At 56.7% G+C, this 15,136-nt stretch overlaps 6 protein-coding genes across 6 annotated transcripts; 3 read left to right on the plus strand and 3 right to left on the minus strand.

The window, feature by feature from the left end:
• Nucleotides 1-2: 2 nt before the first annotated feature.
• On the minus strand, nucleotides 3-1,765 carry N657DRAFT_656369 (uncharacterized protein; the record flags this gene model as incomplete). The annotated part of the gene is made up of 3 exons (XM_062794694.1): nucleotides 3-260; nucleotides 525-1,624; nucleotides 1,675-1,765. The coding sequence occupies 3 exons, from the start codon at nucleotides 1,763-1,765 to the stop codon at nucleotides 3-5; spliced, it is 1,449 nt and encodes a 482-aa protein (XP_062646791.1).
• A 767-nt stretch (nucleotides 1,766-2,532) lies between these two features.
• Nucleotides 2,533-3,659, plus strand: N657DRAFT_444994 (uncharacterized protein). Its single transcript, XM_062787404.1, has one exon. It carries the CDS (start codon nucleotides 2,816-2,818, stop codon nucleotides 3,458-3,460), a length of 645 nt encoding a protein of 214 aa, XP_062646792.1. The 5' UTR covers nucleotides 2,533-2,815; the 3' UTR covers nucleotides 3,461-3,659.
• Nucleotides 3,660-4,689: 1,030 nt separating this feature from the next.
• N657DRAFT_672083 (uncharacterized protein) lies at nucleotides 4,690-6,573 on the plus strand (the record flags this gene model as incomplete). The annotated part of the gene is made up of 5 exons (XM_062795618.1): nucleotides 4,690-4,935; nucleotides 4,989-5,268; nucleotides 5,328-5,539; nucleotides 5,593-5,860; nucleotides 5,896-6,573. The coding sequence occupies exons 1-5, from the start codon at nucleotides 4,772-4,774 to the stop codon at nucleotides 6,571-6,573; spliced, it is 1,602 nt and encodes a 533-aa protein (XP_062646793.1). The 5' UTR covers nucleotides 4,690-4,771.
• A 123-nt stretch (nucleotides 6,574-6,696) lies between these two features.
• On the plus strand, nucleotides 6,697-7,417 carry N657DRAFT_645740 (uncharacterized protein). Its single transcript, XM_062793001.1, has 2 exons — nucleotides 6,697-6,992; nucleotides 7,049-7,417. Exons 1-2 carry the CDS (start codon nucleotides 6,929-6,931, stop codon nucleotides 7,219-7,221), a joined length of 237 nt encoding a protein of 78 aa, XP_062646794.1. The 5' UTR covers nucleotides 6,697-6,928; the 3' UTR covers nucleotides 7,222-7,417.
• Nucleotides 7,418-8,691: 1,274 nt separating this feature from the next.
• On the minus strand, nucleotides 8,692-9,895 carry N657DRAFT_681182 (mitochondrial carrier; the record flags this gene model as incomplete). Its single annotated transcript, XM_062796359.1, has 4 exons — nucleotides 8,692-8,848; nucleotides 8,927-9,635; nucleotides 9,709-9,756; nucleotides 9,835-9,895. 4 exons carry the CDS (start codon nucleotides 9,893-9,895, stop codon nucleotides 8,692-8,694), a joined length of 975 nt encoding a protein of 324 aa, XP_062646795.1.
• A 1,721-nt stretch (nucleotides 9,896-11,616) lies between these two features.
• On the minus strand, nucleotides 11,617-13,982 carry N657DRAFT_574368 (WD40 repeat-like protein; the record flags this gene model as incomplete). The annotated part of the gene is made up of 4 exons (XM_062789024.1): nucleotides 11,617-12,530; nucleotides 12,586-12,690; nucleotides 12,749-12,878; nucleotides 12,930-13,982. The coding sequence occupies 4 exons, from the start codon at nucleotides 13,980-13,982 to the stop codon at nucleotides 11,617-11,619; spliced, it is 2,202 nt and encodes a 733-aa protein (XP_062646796.1).
• Nucleotides 13,983-15,136: the final 1,154 nt, after the last annotated feature.

Below are 15,136 nucleotides of genomic sequence, written 5' to 3' on the forward strand. Positions count from 1 at the left end.
CCTCACCCAGCGACACGACCCAAGATCCACGCTGCAAGCGGCGGGATACTTGAGAACACCACCGTCATGATGCCCAACGCAATCATCGACAGCGCAGCATGCGGCGCCGCCTCGCTCTGCACCTCATACAAGTACGCTGTGCCCATGGCCGCCGCGTTCACCCCGACTGTGACGCCCGCGGCGACAATCCGCGGATCATTCGTCCTCTGCCGCGCCGTTACGGCCGCGATCTCCGCGCTGTGTCTCTCCGCTGCTCTTTCCTGTGTGGGTCTCCGTGTCCATGCCTCCGTCCCCCTGTCTGTGTCTGTGTCTGTGTCTGTGTCACCACCACGACCAACACCCGTCTCCCTAGCAGCCCGCTGCGTTCCCGCCCCAGCGTCTTCACCACCACCACCAACACCCGTCTCCCTAGCAGCCTGCTGCGTTCCCGCCCCAGCGTCTTCACCACCACCAACCTCAACTCTCCCACCACCGTCCCCAACCCCTTTCAACCTCCTCCCCACCCCAAAACCCCTTCCCAACACCCTCCTCTCCAGCCACGCACCCACCCCAAATCCCATCCCCATCTGGTACACAATCCCGCTCCCGACAACCATAGCAGCATTCAACCCGCCATCCCCCTTCAAGATACCCATGACCGGGTTCGCCAGCGCGATGGTGACGCTCCGCGCCGCAAACGCAAGCGCCCTGCTGGGCGGCGCGACGCCCAGCGCCGCGCTCGCAAACAAGGGACCGCAAACGACGTTGCCGAGCGCGAGCAGCGCCGAGACCGTGCACACGGTCAGTCCCGCGCGGGAGAAAAGCTGGGACCGGTGCTCGTAGAGTTTCAGGCCCCATGCTACGAGCCCTGAGTTGAGAATTGTTATGGCCAGGTCGCCTGCTGCCATTGTAATCGTCGGCTTTGGGCTGGGTGGTGGTGGTGGCGGTAATGTCAGGTTTGGTGAGGATGGGGATGGGGATGGGGGGAATGAGTTCGTGGTGGCGGCGCGGACGATGAGGGTTGATAGCGGGGTGTGGGCTTGCAGGGTGTCGAGCATGGCTGGCAGGGGGCGGTTGCTGAGGGCCGAGTCGGCGAAGACGTAGGCTATCATTACGAGCGCAGTCCAGAGGACTGCGTTCGAGAGACCCGAGACGACGGTGCGCAGCCAGGGGGCTAGATTTGGGGTGGATTTGATGGTGGACTGGATGGCTAGGGTGGTGAGCCAGACGGCGAGGTGGAGGAAGGTTGCAAGCGGCACGTCGTGTTGGGCGCAGTAGCGGAGGGGAAGACCGAGGGTGAGAGTGAGCAGCCAGCAGAGGAGGAGGATCGGGTTTCCACAGGCCCAGACGAACAGCGGACGCTGGTTTGGCGGGATTTCGGTTCGTTGGTCGGAGGGGGATGTCGGTTCGTAGACTCCAGAGGACTCTCTCGAGGAGTCGAGACCAAATATAAGGGAACTTCCCGTGGGAGAACCCCCGCAGAGCGGTTTCGTCGACTTGTGCTGTTTCAATCCCTTTTGGTCCTCGGCTCTCTCAACATCGGTATGTCCGTCAACCCAGAACTGCTTGTCGTGACGGACCATGAGACACTGAACCGGAAAGGCGAGTAAGTAGGCAAGAAAGGTGTTGAGCATGCCCGTCAGCACTTGCAGGCGTCAGTCAAACTTCCACTGACACGGATACACCTCGTCTTACCAAAGCAGATGATGATCATGCCATTGCTGTGGGTGTCGGATGGAGGACCATGGCACAGCATGACGACGGGAACGGTGAATCCGATCGACATATGGCGGTTCAGGAGCTCTGTCTGTCCTGGTCAGCAAGTAAGAGATCTGCGCCTGTTGAAGACAATACCTACAGGCCGTTTTAACCGTCTTCTGTAAAAATCCTCGAGTCCTGGGACGACGCATCCGGTTATCGAAAACAGCAAAAACACTCCCACCATGGCGAGTATTGGCGCGGGAAATTCGGACTTCTCCTGATCCAGCCCAAGCTGAATGCCTGCTATCAACAATTGGGCGACGAAGCCAACAAAAACAGCAACGAGCCCGTGTTGAAGCCGTGTGCGTAACTCGAACCCTGGTCGAGCGAGTGGTGTTGAAGCATCAAGACTTGTGGGTGGCGAGCACACGGGCAGCGAAGCCATCCCCGTGCCGAACCCGGCACCACGGCACCGGCTCCGGAGAAATGTGAGTTCGGCGCGGAGCAATAACTGGACGGCAGGTTGTTTGCTTCTCGCACAGGTACACACATACAAGCAGTGAGACATGGCTCTGGGCGAAACCTGGAAGCAACATGAGGATGGCGACAGTTGCACTTATGGGGACAGCAGCGGAAGCAGGTCGTGGTGTCTGGGACACGCACTGCAACCGACCCTGCGTTTGTATTTCCCCGGCCCATCTTCACTTAGCCGTCCCGACGGTGAGGCCCAGGGAGAGCCATTGGGGCCCATCGCATCCCCAGTTGAAGCGCCCTGCAACGGAACGCTGTGCCATTGCTGATCAGGAGGAGTTCGGAATACTCACCGCAGGTATTGAAACGCCCCTCAACCGAGGAGACTGGGAACCCGGGATCCGTTCCGGCCGTCAACGAATAGGCTGTATGGATCGGGGTGTCGCAGTAGGCTGTGTCTGAGGCGTTGGGCCCACGACATGTCCGTAAGGATCGTCCTGGAGCGACACGTAAACATGTCGGTGTAGACCGTTCTCTGTCTGGCACGGAAACCCAGCTTGAGTGGACCGATCCCGGCTTGCGACCGCTTGCAGGCTTGGGTCAAACAGAGCGTGCACAGTGAGCAAGGAACAAAGCACTGCAAGAGGAAGTCGGCGTTGTTTGAATGCTTCCTAACGCGGGACGGGAGGTGGGAACAGTCTGTGTCGCCGACCCGACTGCGTCTCAACTTCGCGAACGAGCCTCGGTTGTCGCCTTGACAGGTGACTTCTCGTCGTGTCGCGGCCCGATGGGTAGGAACATGAGGAGTCTCAGATATCCAAGGAGGTCTACCAGCCCACAAGCTCATAGAGCGCCTTGTTTCTTATGCCTTGTCTGTCTTGCATGTCAGTCAATGACGGGAAAGCCCCGCAAGGAGGGCCCGGCAGAGCAGCCGAGCGGCCTTGGCTTCGGCATATCAACGCCACAGCGTCGCTCCCGCAAACGGCTTGCTTGGCTGCCCGTGATCAATCCAGACCACACCGCAAATTCCAAGAAGAAGCAAGCGACGGCTCATGTAAGATCTGACAAAGCAGCAGTTGCCAGCGCTCTTCTGCCTGTTGTTGTTCGGTCTCTTAGACGCGATGGTGGTCTGCCAGGATGTCGAATCAGGAAGCTGAAGGATAACCAAGTCCCGAACACGTGTGGAGGGAGCACAAACGAAAATAGGCTCAAAATGCCAGCCAGCAACGCAGCTGTCAGCGGTGCGGTGGTAAGTTGCAGGGCCCCGGCTTGTGTGGCGGCGGACATGCACCTTGCCGCCTTGCAATAGCGGTTGGCCGCGGTTCCAACCTCTGTCTGGCCTAAGCGTGTGTGTAGCACGGTTTGTCGAACGCACAACAGGGCTGATCAGCGGTGTTGTAGGGCCGGTTGCCTTTCGTAAACGGCGTCGGAGGAAGAAGTCACGTTGTGAGGCAGTAGGACAAGGACAAGCTCTGTCCACAACGCTGTGGTTGTGCTGCCTCGCCAACCTAAATCAGACGGAAGCCGTTCAGTTCTCGACTCGCTGAAGTCAAAACAAGGCAAAACCAGCCGTGTCCAATCTAGTCCTCCGGAGCAATTCCGTGAAAGTGCTCGGCTGGCTTTCGTCATGATCAAAGCACCCGAGCGGTCGTGAGCTGACCTCAAACACTGCACTACCAACTCCACCCACTCACTCCCCGCAGAAACATGATGCTGTGCCACATAACTCTTGATGAGCCTCGACAAAACGCGGGGTCTTTGTCGGTGTGGATTGAATGGCCGTCCATGGCTGGTTAACCCGTCATCATGTTCGCGCCATTCCTTGCCAGGGGTAAGGAAGACGTCCTGAGGGAGGTACATACTCAACTGATGTTGCTGCACCCTTCATTGAGACTCTCGACAATAGTTGCTACTTGGCCTGCCGTAATGGATTCCGAGTTGCGGCTGTGGAACGGTGCGAGCAATCGAGACCTGGAAAGACGGTCTCAAGTCCATCAAGCAAATTCAGACGGCAACAAAGGGAGGTGCAGTATCAGAGCTCGCGTCTGGCAGGCCATCAACAAGAGCAACCCCTGCTTCCATGCCACTTTAGGTCCGATGGCTTGCAGACGGCGGGTCAACATTCGAGGGCCGGAGTCGAGGCACGAACTTTGAAGCAAAGTCGTGTGCACCAATGGTGATTCATGGTAGAGTCCCGGCGATGTCACTAGTCGTCCACCTTAAGTCGCCAAGTCGCCAAGTCGCTTCGAAGCTCGGGAGACAGCAGTAAGCGTGACCGTCGAAGTCGAGGTAGGATTGCTGTCTACGGACGTAACGAAAAGAAGGAAGGGGGCGAGCTTTCACGAGTGTCGCTGTTGTGGAAGGAAGCAAGCCTGGTTTGGCCGACGTCAGGTCCAGTATGCCGAGGCTTGGCGCTAAGCATGGACCACATTGCGTCCACAACTTGCATTAGCGCGGGCAGTCCCGGCAGATCCATTCAGGGGTCAAAAACATCCACGCCAAGGTCGGAAAGCCGGAATTCGGCGACTCGGCGGAAATTGTCAGGACTGTCTCTCACAACCGAAGGATATCATCGTCTGCAGAACCTGGCTTTGATGCTGTGAATCGACCCTTTTCCGAGATGGATGCCGAGTCATTGCTTAGAATCCTGCGGGCGTACGACGCATCCGTGGATGCATCAGCAGTGAGAGCAGCCGTCTCCGGGCCAAATTCGACCGACATTGAGCGCTGGGCCGCAGCCCACCTCTGCCCAGACACGCTTCTGACCGTAGACGAATTAAACCAGTACGTCATTTGGTACCTTTTTTTTTGGATCTCGATTCTCATAATGGCCTCAGATATGCTGCCCTCGAGGACGCGGGCCTTGCCGAGAGGCTCGCCATGTCGTCAGACCTCTCCGCCGCTCGTGTCTTGAGTGAGCGAGAGATTAAGGAGGCCATAGATGAATTAAACCGCTCGACTCAAGCCATCAGCCGGCATGCGGAGACGCTCAAGCAGCAGCAGCAGGCGTTGGACCGCCTCGTTGACGACAGCCGCAAAAACAAGGAAGAGCGAGCCGCCGTCGAAGAAAACCAGGTCCGGAAATGGCAGACCCAGCGCAGAGACTTTGCATCAGTCGTGTGTATCGCCTAGACTTTCTGTGGTTATCGGGGACATTGACATTAACAGGACACCAGGCAGCTGAACTGTCGCAGTCTCTGGACTCTCGTATTCACGAGCTCCAGCGTACGACCACCAAGGCTGACGGGTCAATCCAGCAGACGGTGGAGACCCTGTTCCGTTCCGACGACAAGCTGCTGTCCAGTCTTCAGAAGCTGGCATGGGAGCTGGAAACTGAGGATGCCGAAGAACAAGCCGATGTCGCCGTGCTGCGTGAGACCTGCGCCAGGTCCGTTGTCCGTCCCCGTTTACCACTGTTGAGCACACACTAACGCCATGCAGGCTGATCAAGTTCACGGTCGAGGGAATCCGGACTAGGCTTGATCGCATTTATCTAGAGTCCCTTGAGCTTCCGGTTCAGTCGGGGTCCAGCAGCCGAGTCACGGCTGACGAGGTTGCTGCATTGCAAGCGGAACTAGAATCTCTCTATGCCGAGATTCTTCCAGTGGCACAGATGTCCACTGAGCAGCAGTTCCTGGAGCCTGCGCTGAAGAGTCTCGCCGCAAAGAACGGCCAGCGATTGGCAAGGTCTGCTCTGGCCACCAGCTATGTGAGTCGCGTTAAACGCCCAAGGGGCCTTCCCAGCTGACCGCCCAGATTCACGATTGCCTCGACTATCTCATCGACCGCGGACAAGACCTTGAGGCTCGGCTAGGTGCCTTCCAGGCATATCGACTGGCAGCCAATGCCGTCCTAGACATTGCCGAGTCAGAGTTGGATATGCAGGCCGCGGCCTGCACCAGTGAACCTGCTTCACAGAAAGGCGCCACGCAACAGGATGCCATATCCCCAGTCCGCCCTCGACCCAAGCCGCGATCAAGGCACTCGTCTGGTGCGCCCGCCATTGGCGAGGAGTCGCCCCTGGAAGAGATTCTCCGCACCCTTGCTATCAGCTTGCCGCAGCCCGAAGATGAGCCAGTCAACGTCCACCAACAGATCATGGAGCTGGCGTCGACAATTGCCAGTCGTCGGGCAAAGGTCCAAGATGTCGCACGGAATGTCCAAGACACTTTCGAGAGCGCAACCACGAAACAAGTCGCTGACGGAAAGTTGGCGATTCAGCTGGTCCGCGATTCCATCCTATCTGAAACCCCCTTTGGCGAAATTCGGCTCGTGGATCCCGAAATTGACGGTTCCATCACCGTGCTTGCTCAGGGGCTGGCAGCCGTCGATGAGAAGCTCAAAGACGTTGACAACGGTATGGCGAAGCTCAGGGGCAAGAACCTAAAGAGAGATGAACTTATTAGCCGCTGGGGTTCATGAGCGCCTAGTTCCCTCGCATATAGCGCTGTTCGTTCCAGCATGAATCCCCAAAACTAGATTTAAAAGTCAGCAATGCATCCGTCGGTCGCCCTTTTTACAGGACATCATTGCTGTCTTGCGTGTGGTGGGGAGGGTTCATCCGTCATGGAATGCTCTGGCCATATGGTCTGCCGAGAAACTTGGCGGGTTTGATGACATCACAAAACACTCAATGCCAGCAGGGAAGATAAAGCATGAACCAGTGGATTAACTACTGCCTCACAAGCCTTCCGAATCGTCACTCAACCGCAGAAACCTTGTCGAATCTCCCTTTTCACCCAGACACCGATCGAGACTCGCATCAATCTTCTGCATCATGGACAAAATGAAGGACACGGTAAAGAAGGGGCTGGATAAGGTTGTCAAGACCGATATGGAGCGTACGTTGTCCGTTTTGTCCATTTCCAGGCTACGAAAACTCAGTCTCTGTCCACAGCTCGGGAGCCGGGGAAGGCAACTCTCGATGCGGCGATGCCCAGTCAGCAGCAGCCAACAAGGACGGCGGCCGGCCCTGACCCAAACTTCACCACGGCGACAGACGGGGGCAACCCGACAGGCTTGTTAGGGAAGAATGCGATGGGACAGCCGACGAATAAGCCTAGGCCTTGATGTGGTCCAGCCTGGTGTATGCCGAAGGGTTTCTCTGCCAGTGTGGAAAGGGTATTCAGGTCCGCTCAGGGCGGAGGAATGGTGTGGAAGTTCGGCGGTAAACCAATCCATGATCCCTTTGTATGCAGTTCTGTCAACGTTTTCGGGGCTATTGCATCACGCATCCTTGGTGAAATGAGTGGAATGATACGCGGAGAGACCTGTGATGACCAATCCTGTTTTGCAACCCTCACGCTCGACCTCCAAATATGTCGCCCATTCCCCCCAACCTGTCAGAAACCTCTCACACAGGGTAAACATGACTCAGAAACCATTAAGAGCTGCTAAAGAAGAATCATTTCTTTTGCCATCTATGGCGATGTCGGTTCAAGGAAGCCACACTCTGGAGCGAAAAGGCCTGGCCCCGGGCACTCTCCTGTGAAAGTCAACATGCAGTCTTTCGAAATCGCTCAACGCACGGTGAGGTGGCCAGAACCCGTGAGGTTGCTGCACCGACAGAATATACGATGCATTCCCTTGGCTTGAGGTACCTAACTCAGGTATCAACACAGCCCATTGCCGGGAGGGTTCATGTTGACTGGGGGGCCACTCAGGCTCTACACGTCGCCCCTTTGTTGTTTGTTTGGTGACTCCTCAGGCTAACAGCCATTGCTGGGCATAGGAGACAAGGAGCGCCAACAAATATGTTATAGACAAAAGTCAGCAACTGGTACCGATTTGTTGTTTGTTGAGTCTTTCCATTTGTGGTCTCCCTTCCTTTGTGCTTCGAGCATTCAGAGGCACACAATGCCGAATGACTAAGTTATGTGAAGCCCAAAGTGCCGATGGCTGACTTCAATTTTCAAACAACAGTAACATATAAGTTATGGCAAAAAGCGGACACCTACCTAGTAGCCGATCTAGATACGTCCATCTAAACCATATGCAAAAGCAACAAGATATCGTAGTCAACAGGAAAAAGCCAAAAACTCCACGCCGCCCAATGCCCTGACAGGACCCAAGTTCAGGCAACACGACGACAAACCCGCCCGAGGAACCACACAAGCATGAGAGCGCCACCAATTCCCTCTCCCAGGATCCTGCTTGTGGCGTTTCATAGACTTCCTTCGTTGTTTTAGAGGTATTTCTCCACGATCCGCCCTGCTGCGGTGACCATCCCTCAAGCCCATCCTTCAACGGGGACCCTTCTCGATTCCGTTTCCCCATGGGCCTTCACGAAGCTTTCGCCTTCATACTGTCGAACTCTGCATCGCGGCTGCAAACAAGCGAAGAACAGCAAAAATTCCATCAGCATATAACACAGAAAATCGAAATCCAAACGCAAAAAACAACTGCCATACATGCGCGGATACATGACTCCGCTCATTTGCTACAAGAGCATGCACAGACACCAAATAATCCATGGGGGTTGATGTTTGACGACAGAAAGACACAAGATCGGTCGCTCTCAGCGGGGTTTAGGGGTGGGATTTATTCCTCGTACCTTCCCCCCGTCAGGATGGTGGGCTTGCTTCTCTCGAGCTTCTCCTTGAGGAACTCGTAAACGGTGAAGGTGACGGCCTGGCCGGGCGCGACGCGCATTATCCTGGGCGTGATGCCCTTGTAGAATGCGTGGACGCCTTCTTGTCTGTTGTTTTTGCACATGTGTCAATATTCCCCACGAAGGATTTGTTAGAGGGAAAAGGAGGAGGGCCGGGAAACGGACTTGAACATATCCCCCGTGATCCTCGTAATCCGCTGCAGCGCGGTGGTGCCCTCCTCGGCCTTCATTTTCTGAAGGCGCGTCTTGATGGTGTCGATGGGCGCGTTGCTGAGCGGACCCATGGCGCCCGAGACGAGGCCGATGAGCGTGGTCTGGTAGCTGGGCAGGTTGCCGCCGCGGTGCTCGGGCTGCCACTGGTAGAGCCACTCCTTGAAGTAGGTGTAGGCGGTGAAGTTGACGGCCTGGTTGCTACCCTGGCGCAGCGCCGTCAGCGACACGCCGCGGTACAGCGCGCCCGCGCCTTCCTCCTTGACGATGGTGTACAGCGCGTGCGCCGCATTGCGGTACTTGGGCACGTCGAGAGGGTCGGCCATGCTGTGGTGCTGCGCCTGCAGCCGGATCTTGACGACTTCCATTGGGGTCACGACGGCGACGGCCTCGGTGACGCCCGCGGCGAGGCCGGCGAAAAAGAGGCCCTGGCCCGAGAGCACGCCCGTCTCTTTGCTCGCGAGCAGCTGCTTATACCACTCGAACGAAGTGAAGCGGATCGCCATCTTGGGGACAATGCCCGTGAGCACGGCGCCGAGGCCCTTATACAGGCCCAGGGGTGTCTCCTTGCGCACAATCTCGACGCCTGTGGCGATGAAACCGCGCTTGGGCATGCCCGGTTGCCGGCCTCGCCGAGAAAGCTGCATGCGCACTTTGATGGTGTCTGCACGTCGCATGTCAGCCAATCCATGACCTGGCGCAGCAACCCCTATCAGCCTTGAGCAACCACCACTCACCCAGAGGATGGCACACCAATGCCTCCATCATACCCGCACCACCGCCAGCTGCGAAACGATCCAAAGTGTCAGTATTACGCATAGCAGCATGCGCTGGCCGGGAGTGCGACGGTAGCTGGGGCTCACCAATGAGGTTAGTCGCCGCTGACGGCGGCTTTTTGCCGTCCTTGTTCACTTTTGTCGCCATGTTCCCGAGTGTGCCTGGGAAATTCGCTTCCTGCTTTCTCCTGCCCGAGAGTCCTCCTGGATGAACTTCAACAAAGGTGGCCGAGATATCGCCGTGACAGAAACGCCAAGCCCCTGTCTTCGGATGCCGAGGTCGGCTTATCCCCTGATGATGCTTGCCAATCCCACCGTGGAAACTGGGTCTAAGTCCTTTGGTTGAGTGATCGTGGACCGATGTGTGTGAACCGCTGGCGTCAAATCTAATGGCGGATGGTGATGAGGATCTGGAACTGTGGTGGACAACACCACATGCAATTGGGGGACCGGTGAAGATGAACAACGGCGAATGATCACAAGCTGTATGGAGACGGGGTATCACCAGATGGATAAGGAGGTAATGAAACAAGACGAAGGGAAGGACGAAGGGGAAAGAATGGGTTGTCCATTAGGGAGACACCAACCCCAAATATGACTCTTCAGAGCCACGGCAGATCGGATCTCAGACCAGAACAGGAGCCGAGCCGAGTGGGCACGAGGCCGAACAAACGAGGTACATACGGTACCTTGCTTGCCCCAGATATCGCTGGAATGATAGACCCAGACCTAGAACCCGCCCCTTGCGTTCGGCACATCAAGGAAAGGAGATCCACATTGATGGGTTGACTCAGGGGGGCCTACTAGCCAGAAGATTGGGTGAACCTTGGTCAATGGTTGGAGAAAAAGCTGGAAAAAGGCCAATAAAACGACAGAAACCGGACAGCAGCAGGAAAATCCATTGTCGTGAAAACAAAGGGCTGATGTGCAAGGGCCGTGACGGGATGTGACGGATGACAACCAGTTGTCTCTGTCCGGACACATGGGATAAGCTGTGACGGGCCCGGCCTTCGGCTTAGCGGAGCCAGTGTCTTGAATCAAAATGCTTGAGAGTTGCTGTGGGGCAAGTCTTTTTTGACTGTTCCCAAGCCCTCCCCAAGGTGAGCATTTTATTGGAACCACCAAAGCCTCCATGATTTTGATACTATTCCGCTCTTGCGAGAACTGGCGAAAACACGGCAACCTCAAATATCAGCTGGCCCTCGTGACGGAGCGCCGTTGTCGCCAAGGTAGAAGGCAATTCTGCTCGTTCTGGCTTGTGATCTGACCGTGACGTCGATACCCGGCTGCAAGCCGAGATGGCTTGTGATTTTGCGGGGAAAATCTGAGGGGCGGAAACCCCACACCACAGCCGTGAGCTCGGACGCTTCCGGGATCGACCGCCTGCCGCAAGCAGCAAAGCCGAGGTCAAATTGGTTTTGCCGAGTGGCTGCTCGGAAAACGGACAATCAATCAACCGAAGAGAACCGCAAGAGATTGAGCGATCGGCATGGAGAAACCAGAAAATGATCACAAATCCGGATATCCGTATGGGAACACCGTATATAGAGTACAACGTTGATGGAACAAATCATCGAATTGCAGCAACGGGTATTCGATGCCTGAACCACAAACAAAAGCAATGTCCGACTCGCCTGCTGAAAGCCCCCTTCTAAATGAGCTTTTTAGACACTTTGCCTGCCACGCCAAAGAAGGATACGCCAACCAAATGTCCAGACCGTCGCCAAAGCACCCCCTGATAACTGATCCGTTCCGCAAATGAGCCCGAGAAACAGAAAGAAAAACACACCACAAACTGTAAAGAGAGAAACGAGCCCCTAACTCCATCCGACCCTGGCTCCCCGTCCATGACCGACCGTCCAGCCGTGGTCAGCTGTGACCTGGGATGGGAGTGTCCAAGACGCAATGCCCATTCGCACTCCCGATATCCCTAAACGAATAAATGCGCACCTCCCCATCCTCACTACCGCTGGCCATGCGGCTATCACTCAGCCCAACACAAGTGACCGGCCCGCGGTGCCCGACAAAGGTCGCATCACATTTCCCGCTGCGCGGCTCCCAGCACTTGACCATGCCGTCGTTGGCACCACTAATAACGCGGATCGTGTCGCCCGCGAGCGACCAGATGCCCTCGAGATGCCCGAACATGGTCTTCAGGCACCGGCCAGTCGCGCTGTCCCAGAGCCGGATGGTGCTGTCCAGGGCGCCCGAGAGGAAATAGCGCGGAGGTAAGGGACGCAGTGGATCCGAGGCGAAAGACGGGCCGTACAGGGAGCGGATATCCCCATCGCTGTCGCGGGACGGCGAGCTGCTGCGCCGTTCGGGATGCATGAAGGACCTTGTCGAGGTCCCGTCGCCCCCGCTGCTGGCGACGGATAGCGCGTCGGTGTTATCGCCCGACCCATTTGCGGCGCCGATCAGCAATTCGTCATCCGGCTCGTACTCGGGCGAGAGGAGAAGAATTTGCTGGACATGGCCGACGTGGCCTTCAAAAGTTCGGATAGCCTGTTTGGTGTCCAGGTCCCAGAGTTTCAGGGTAGTGTCATCCGATGCGGACATGACTGTCCGGCTGTTGATGTCGAGACGGGTGCAGTTGACCCAATCGTCGTGGCCCTTGAGGCAGAATGCCTCCCTGGAGTTGAAGTCAAAGATTTTGACACTCTTGTCGGCCGAGCCACTAGCTAATAGGTGTCCGTCAAAGTGGACACTGATGACGCCGTCGGTGTGGCCTTGCAGTGTGCAGATGCACTCGCCGGTGTGCCAATTCCAAATCTTGATGGTGTCTACGCCAACGTCAGCTAAGGTGTCAGCCATTCCCTGCGCAGGGGCCCAACGTACTGTCCAAGCTCCCACTAATCAGCTTGGAATCGTCAAACTGTAGCGCACGGATTCCTCGCGTGTGGCCCCGAAGGGTACAAATCTCCTCGCCAGTCTCAATGTTCCCTATCCGAGTCCAATTAGCCTCCAGTCGAGCGGGTGAAGATTTCCAAGGCGCACATACATATCTTGATGGTGGCGTCGTATGAACCAGTCGCGAGGATGTTGTCGTCCAATTGGAGACAGGTCACGCCGTTAGTGTGCCCCTTGAGCGTCTTGAGCGAGCATCGTCCGTACTTCCAATTGTAGCCAACCTGAATATGGTGAGCATTTTGGTGTCCAAGAGGAGAAATAAGTATGCTCACCTGCCACCGGTCCCTGTACACAGCCTTCCAGCTCCGAGTGATTGTTTCTTGATTCTCGAGACGACGTCGCTTCCCACCCGAACTCTCGTCCATCGACTCGCTTGAGCGCTTCCCTAAAGTCGAACAATCGGTGTCTGCGCGCGACGGGTCGGGCAACTCTTGTACCCTTCCATTGGAATTGCTGTCCTTCGCCAGCTGGCGCGCCCGCGTGTAGTTCCGAAGCTTCTTTCTCTCCAGGAGCGGCAACCCCCAGCCACACTTCGTGCACTTCCTGTTCACATGCTGCTCGCACATGCGGACCCATACTGCGTCGTCGTCGGCCAGAAGGCGCCATCGTTGGCTGACCTGGGCTGCCTTGGTGAGGCTCACGGTGTCGAGATAGCACAGGATCTTCTGGGCGATCTCGACGGGCAGAGCAGCGATGAAGTCAATCTTGAGCGCCTCACTGACCTCGCGAGAAACGAGCGAAAGCTGAGGGAAACAGAGCTGTGCGAGGACGCCCTGCAACATCAGCTCGCGGTGACGGGCCGGCGCAGCGGAGAACAAGGACCACACGTGGGTGATGGCTTGTTGGTCTTGGGGGGTGAGCTTGTCCAACTCTCGCTGGATCATGACCATCTTGGCCTCGTCGGCGGATCTTCGACATTTCGAGTCAGGCCTGTGGCGGTAACAGTACTTGGTGTTGGGGTTCTTCTCCCGCGCCGTCTGTTCGTTGTTTGACTTGCCAACGGGCGCATACAGGCTGGGGATGTGTTCCTTCAAGAAGGGCGTGACCGTCTTCCCAATCAGTGACGACGACATGTTGTGCATGCTTTCCCGCGTCCGCTGTCGTTCCTCCTCGGGGCGTATTCGAGTCTCGCAGTTCTTCGCAGTATCCACGGATCCCCGCACGTCGACGTCCCCGGCTCTGCTGAGAGTGACAATCTTATGTCGCGGTGTGGACCTGTCTGTCAGGAACGCACGATCGGCGTCATTCGTCCGGACATCGATGCCATCATGCTTCGGGAGTGGCGGATGGCCATGGAATGGTGTGGGAGATTCGAGGTGGTCCATCTCGGGAGAAGAGCGAAACGCAAGCAGGCGGGCGTCTTGCGTTGGCAATGAGTTAAATGGCCCCTGCAAGCATTGGCCTCGCTTGCCAGTCACTGTCAAGCTGAGCCGATGGCGTGCTGTCTCAAACGGCTGCTGAGAGGCCGGTCGTGGCCAGTCGTGTGCTGCGCTCTCGGGGCTGGTCACAGGGTGGCCAGGCGGCCGGGTGAATTGCGACGAGCGGCACGGAGGCACGCAATGCGCTGCTGTCGCTTCGCAATCGGAAAACTTCCGGAAAGCTGCCGGAAAGCAAGGGAGCTCAAAGGAAAGTCAGGGTGCGTCGAGTGCGGCAGCTCTTGGCCACATGTAATGCGGGTCGCTATTTGATATGGATACAGCTGGCGATAATCCGTAACGATCGCTGGATCGTCCGCTGGGATGTGTCGCGCCTGGCCTGCTGGCACTCGGTTTAAATGACTATCGTTCGCAAAAGACCACGAATGCCTTTGCCATGGGTTTGAACTGTGACTGCTGCATCAAGTGCCTTGGGATGGTGTGCAACATGCGGGCGGAATGGCGAAATCGGCCGGTGGAGCTGCTGAGTTGCTTTGCACCAGAAATGGCGTTATCGAGCTGAGTTTGGTCTGTGCGTCCCCGCTACCAGAGCTCTGGGTGCGGTGTTGCCACTTTCGAGGGAAAGGGCCCTGTTGGATTTGACAGGTGGTCAGGGAAGGCAGTCTAGGGGTGACACCTGTCGTTGAGCTCGCCGTGCCCCACTTGCTTTGGCATTTGAGCTCTGCATCGCGAGAGCTCTTCCAGTTTCTCTTCCTTTTCTCCCATCTTGCGATTAGCAGAATAGAGTCTGCATTTGCAGTGCCCTGGTGACTCGCCCCAATGCCACTTGTCTCTCACACTCTAGGACTGTTCGAAAGCTCTGTCAATAAGTGTTCGACCCTTCACTTCGGGCCCCCAGTACGTTCAGCATCGCAAACAATCAATCGGTGATCCACCTTCGAATGCGGGGCCGTCGCCGGGAGCCGCTCACGTGACAACTTTCTGATGCTCTACCGACAGGTACGGATAAAGGCACTATACGGCAAATTTACGAGTTGGCTAAACTGCACCAAGAAAGAGGGAACTCGGTCGATTTCCTGTGGATCCCAGCGGAAGCCAACTTT

This window comes from Parathielavia appendiculata, assembly GCF_033297405.1.
Source record: "Parathielavia appendiculata strain CBS 731.68 unplaced genomic scaffold N657scaffold_7, whole genome shotgun sequence".
NCBI lineage: Eukaryota > Fungi > Ascomycota > Sordariomycetes > Sordariales > Chaetomiaceae > Parathielavia > Parathielavia appendiculata.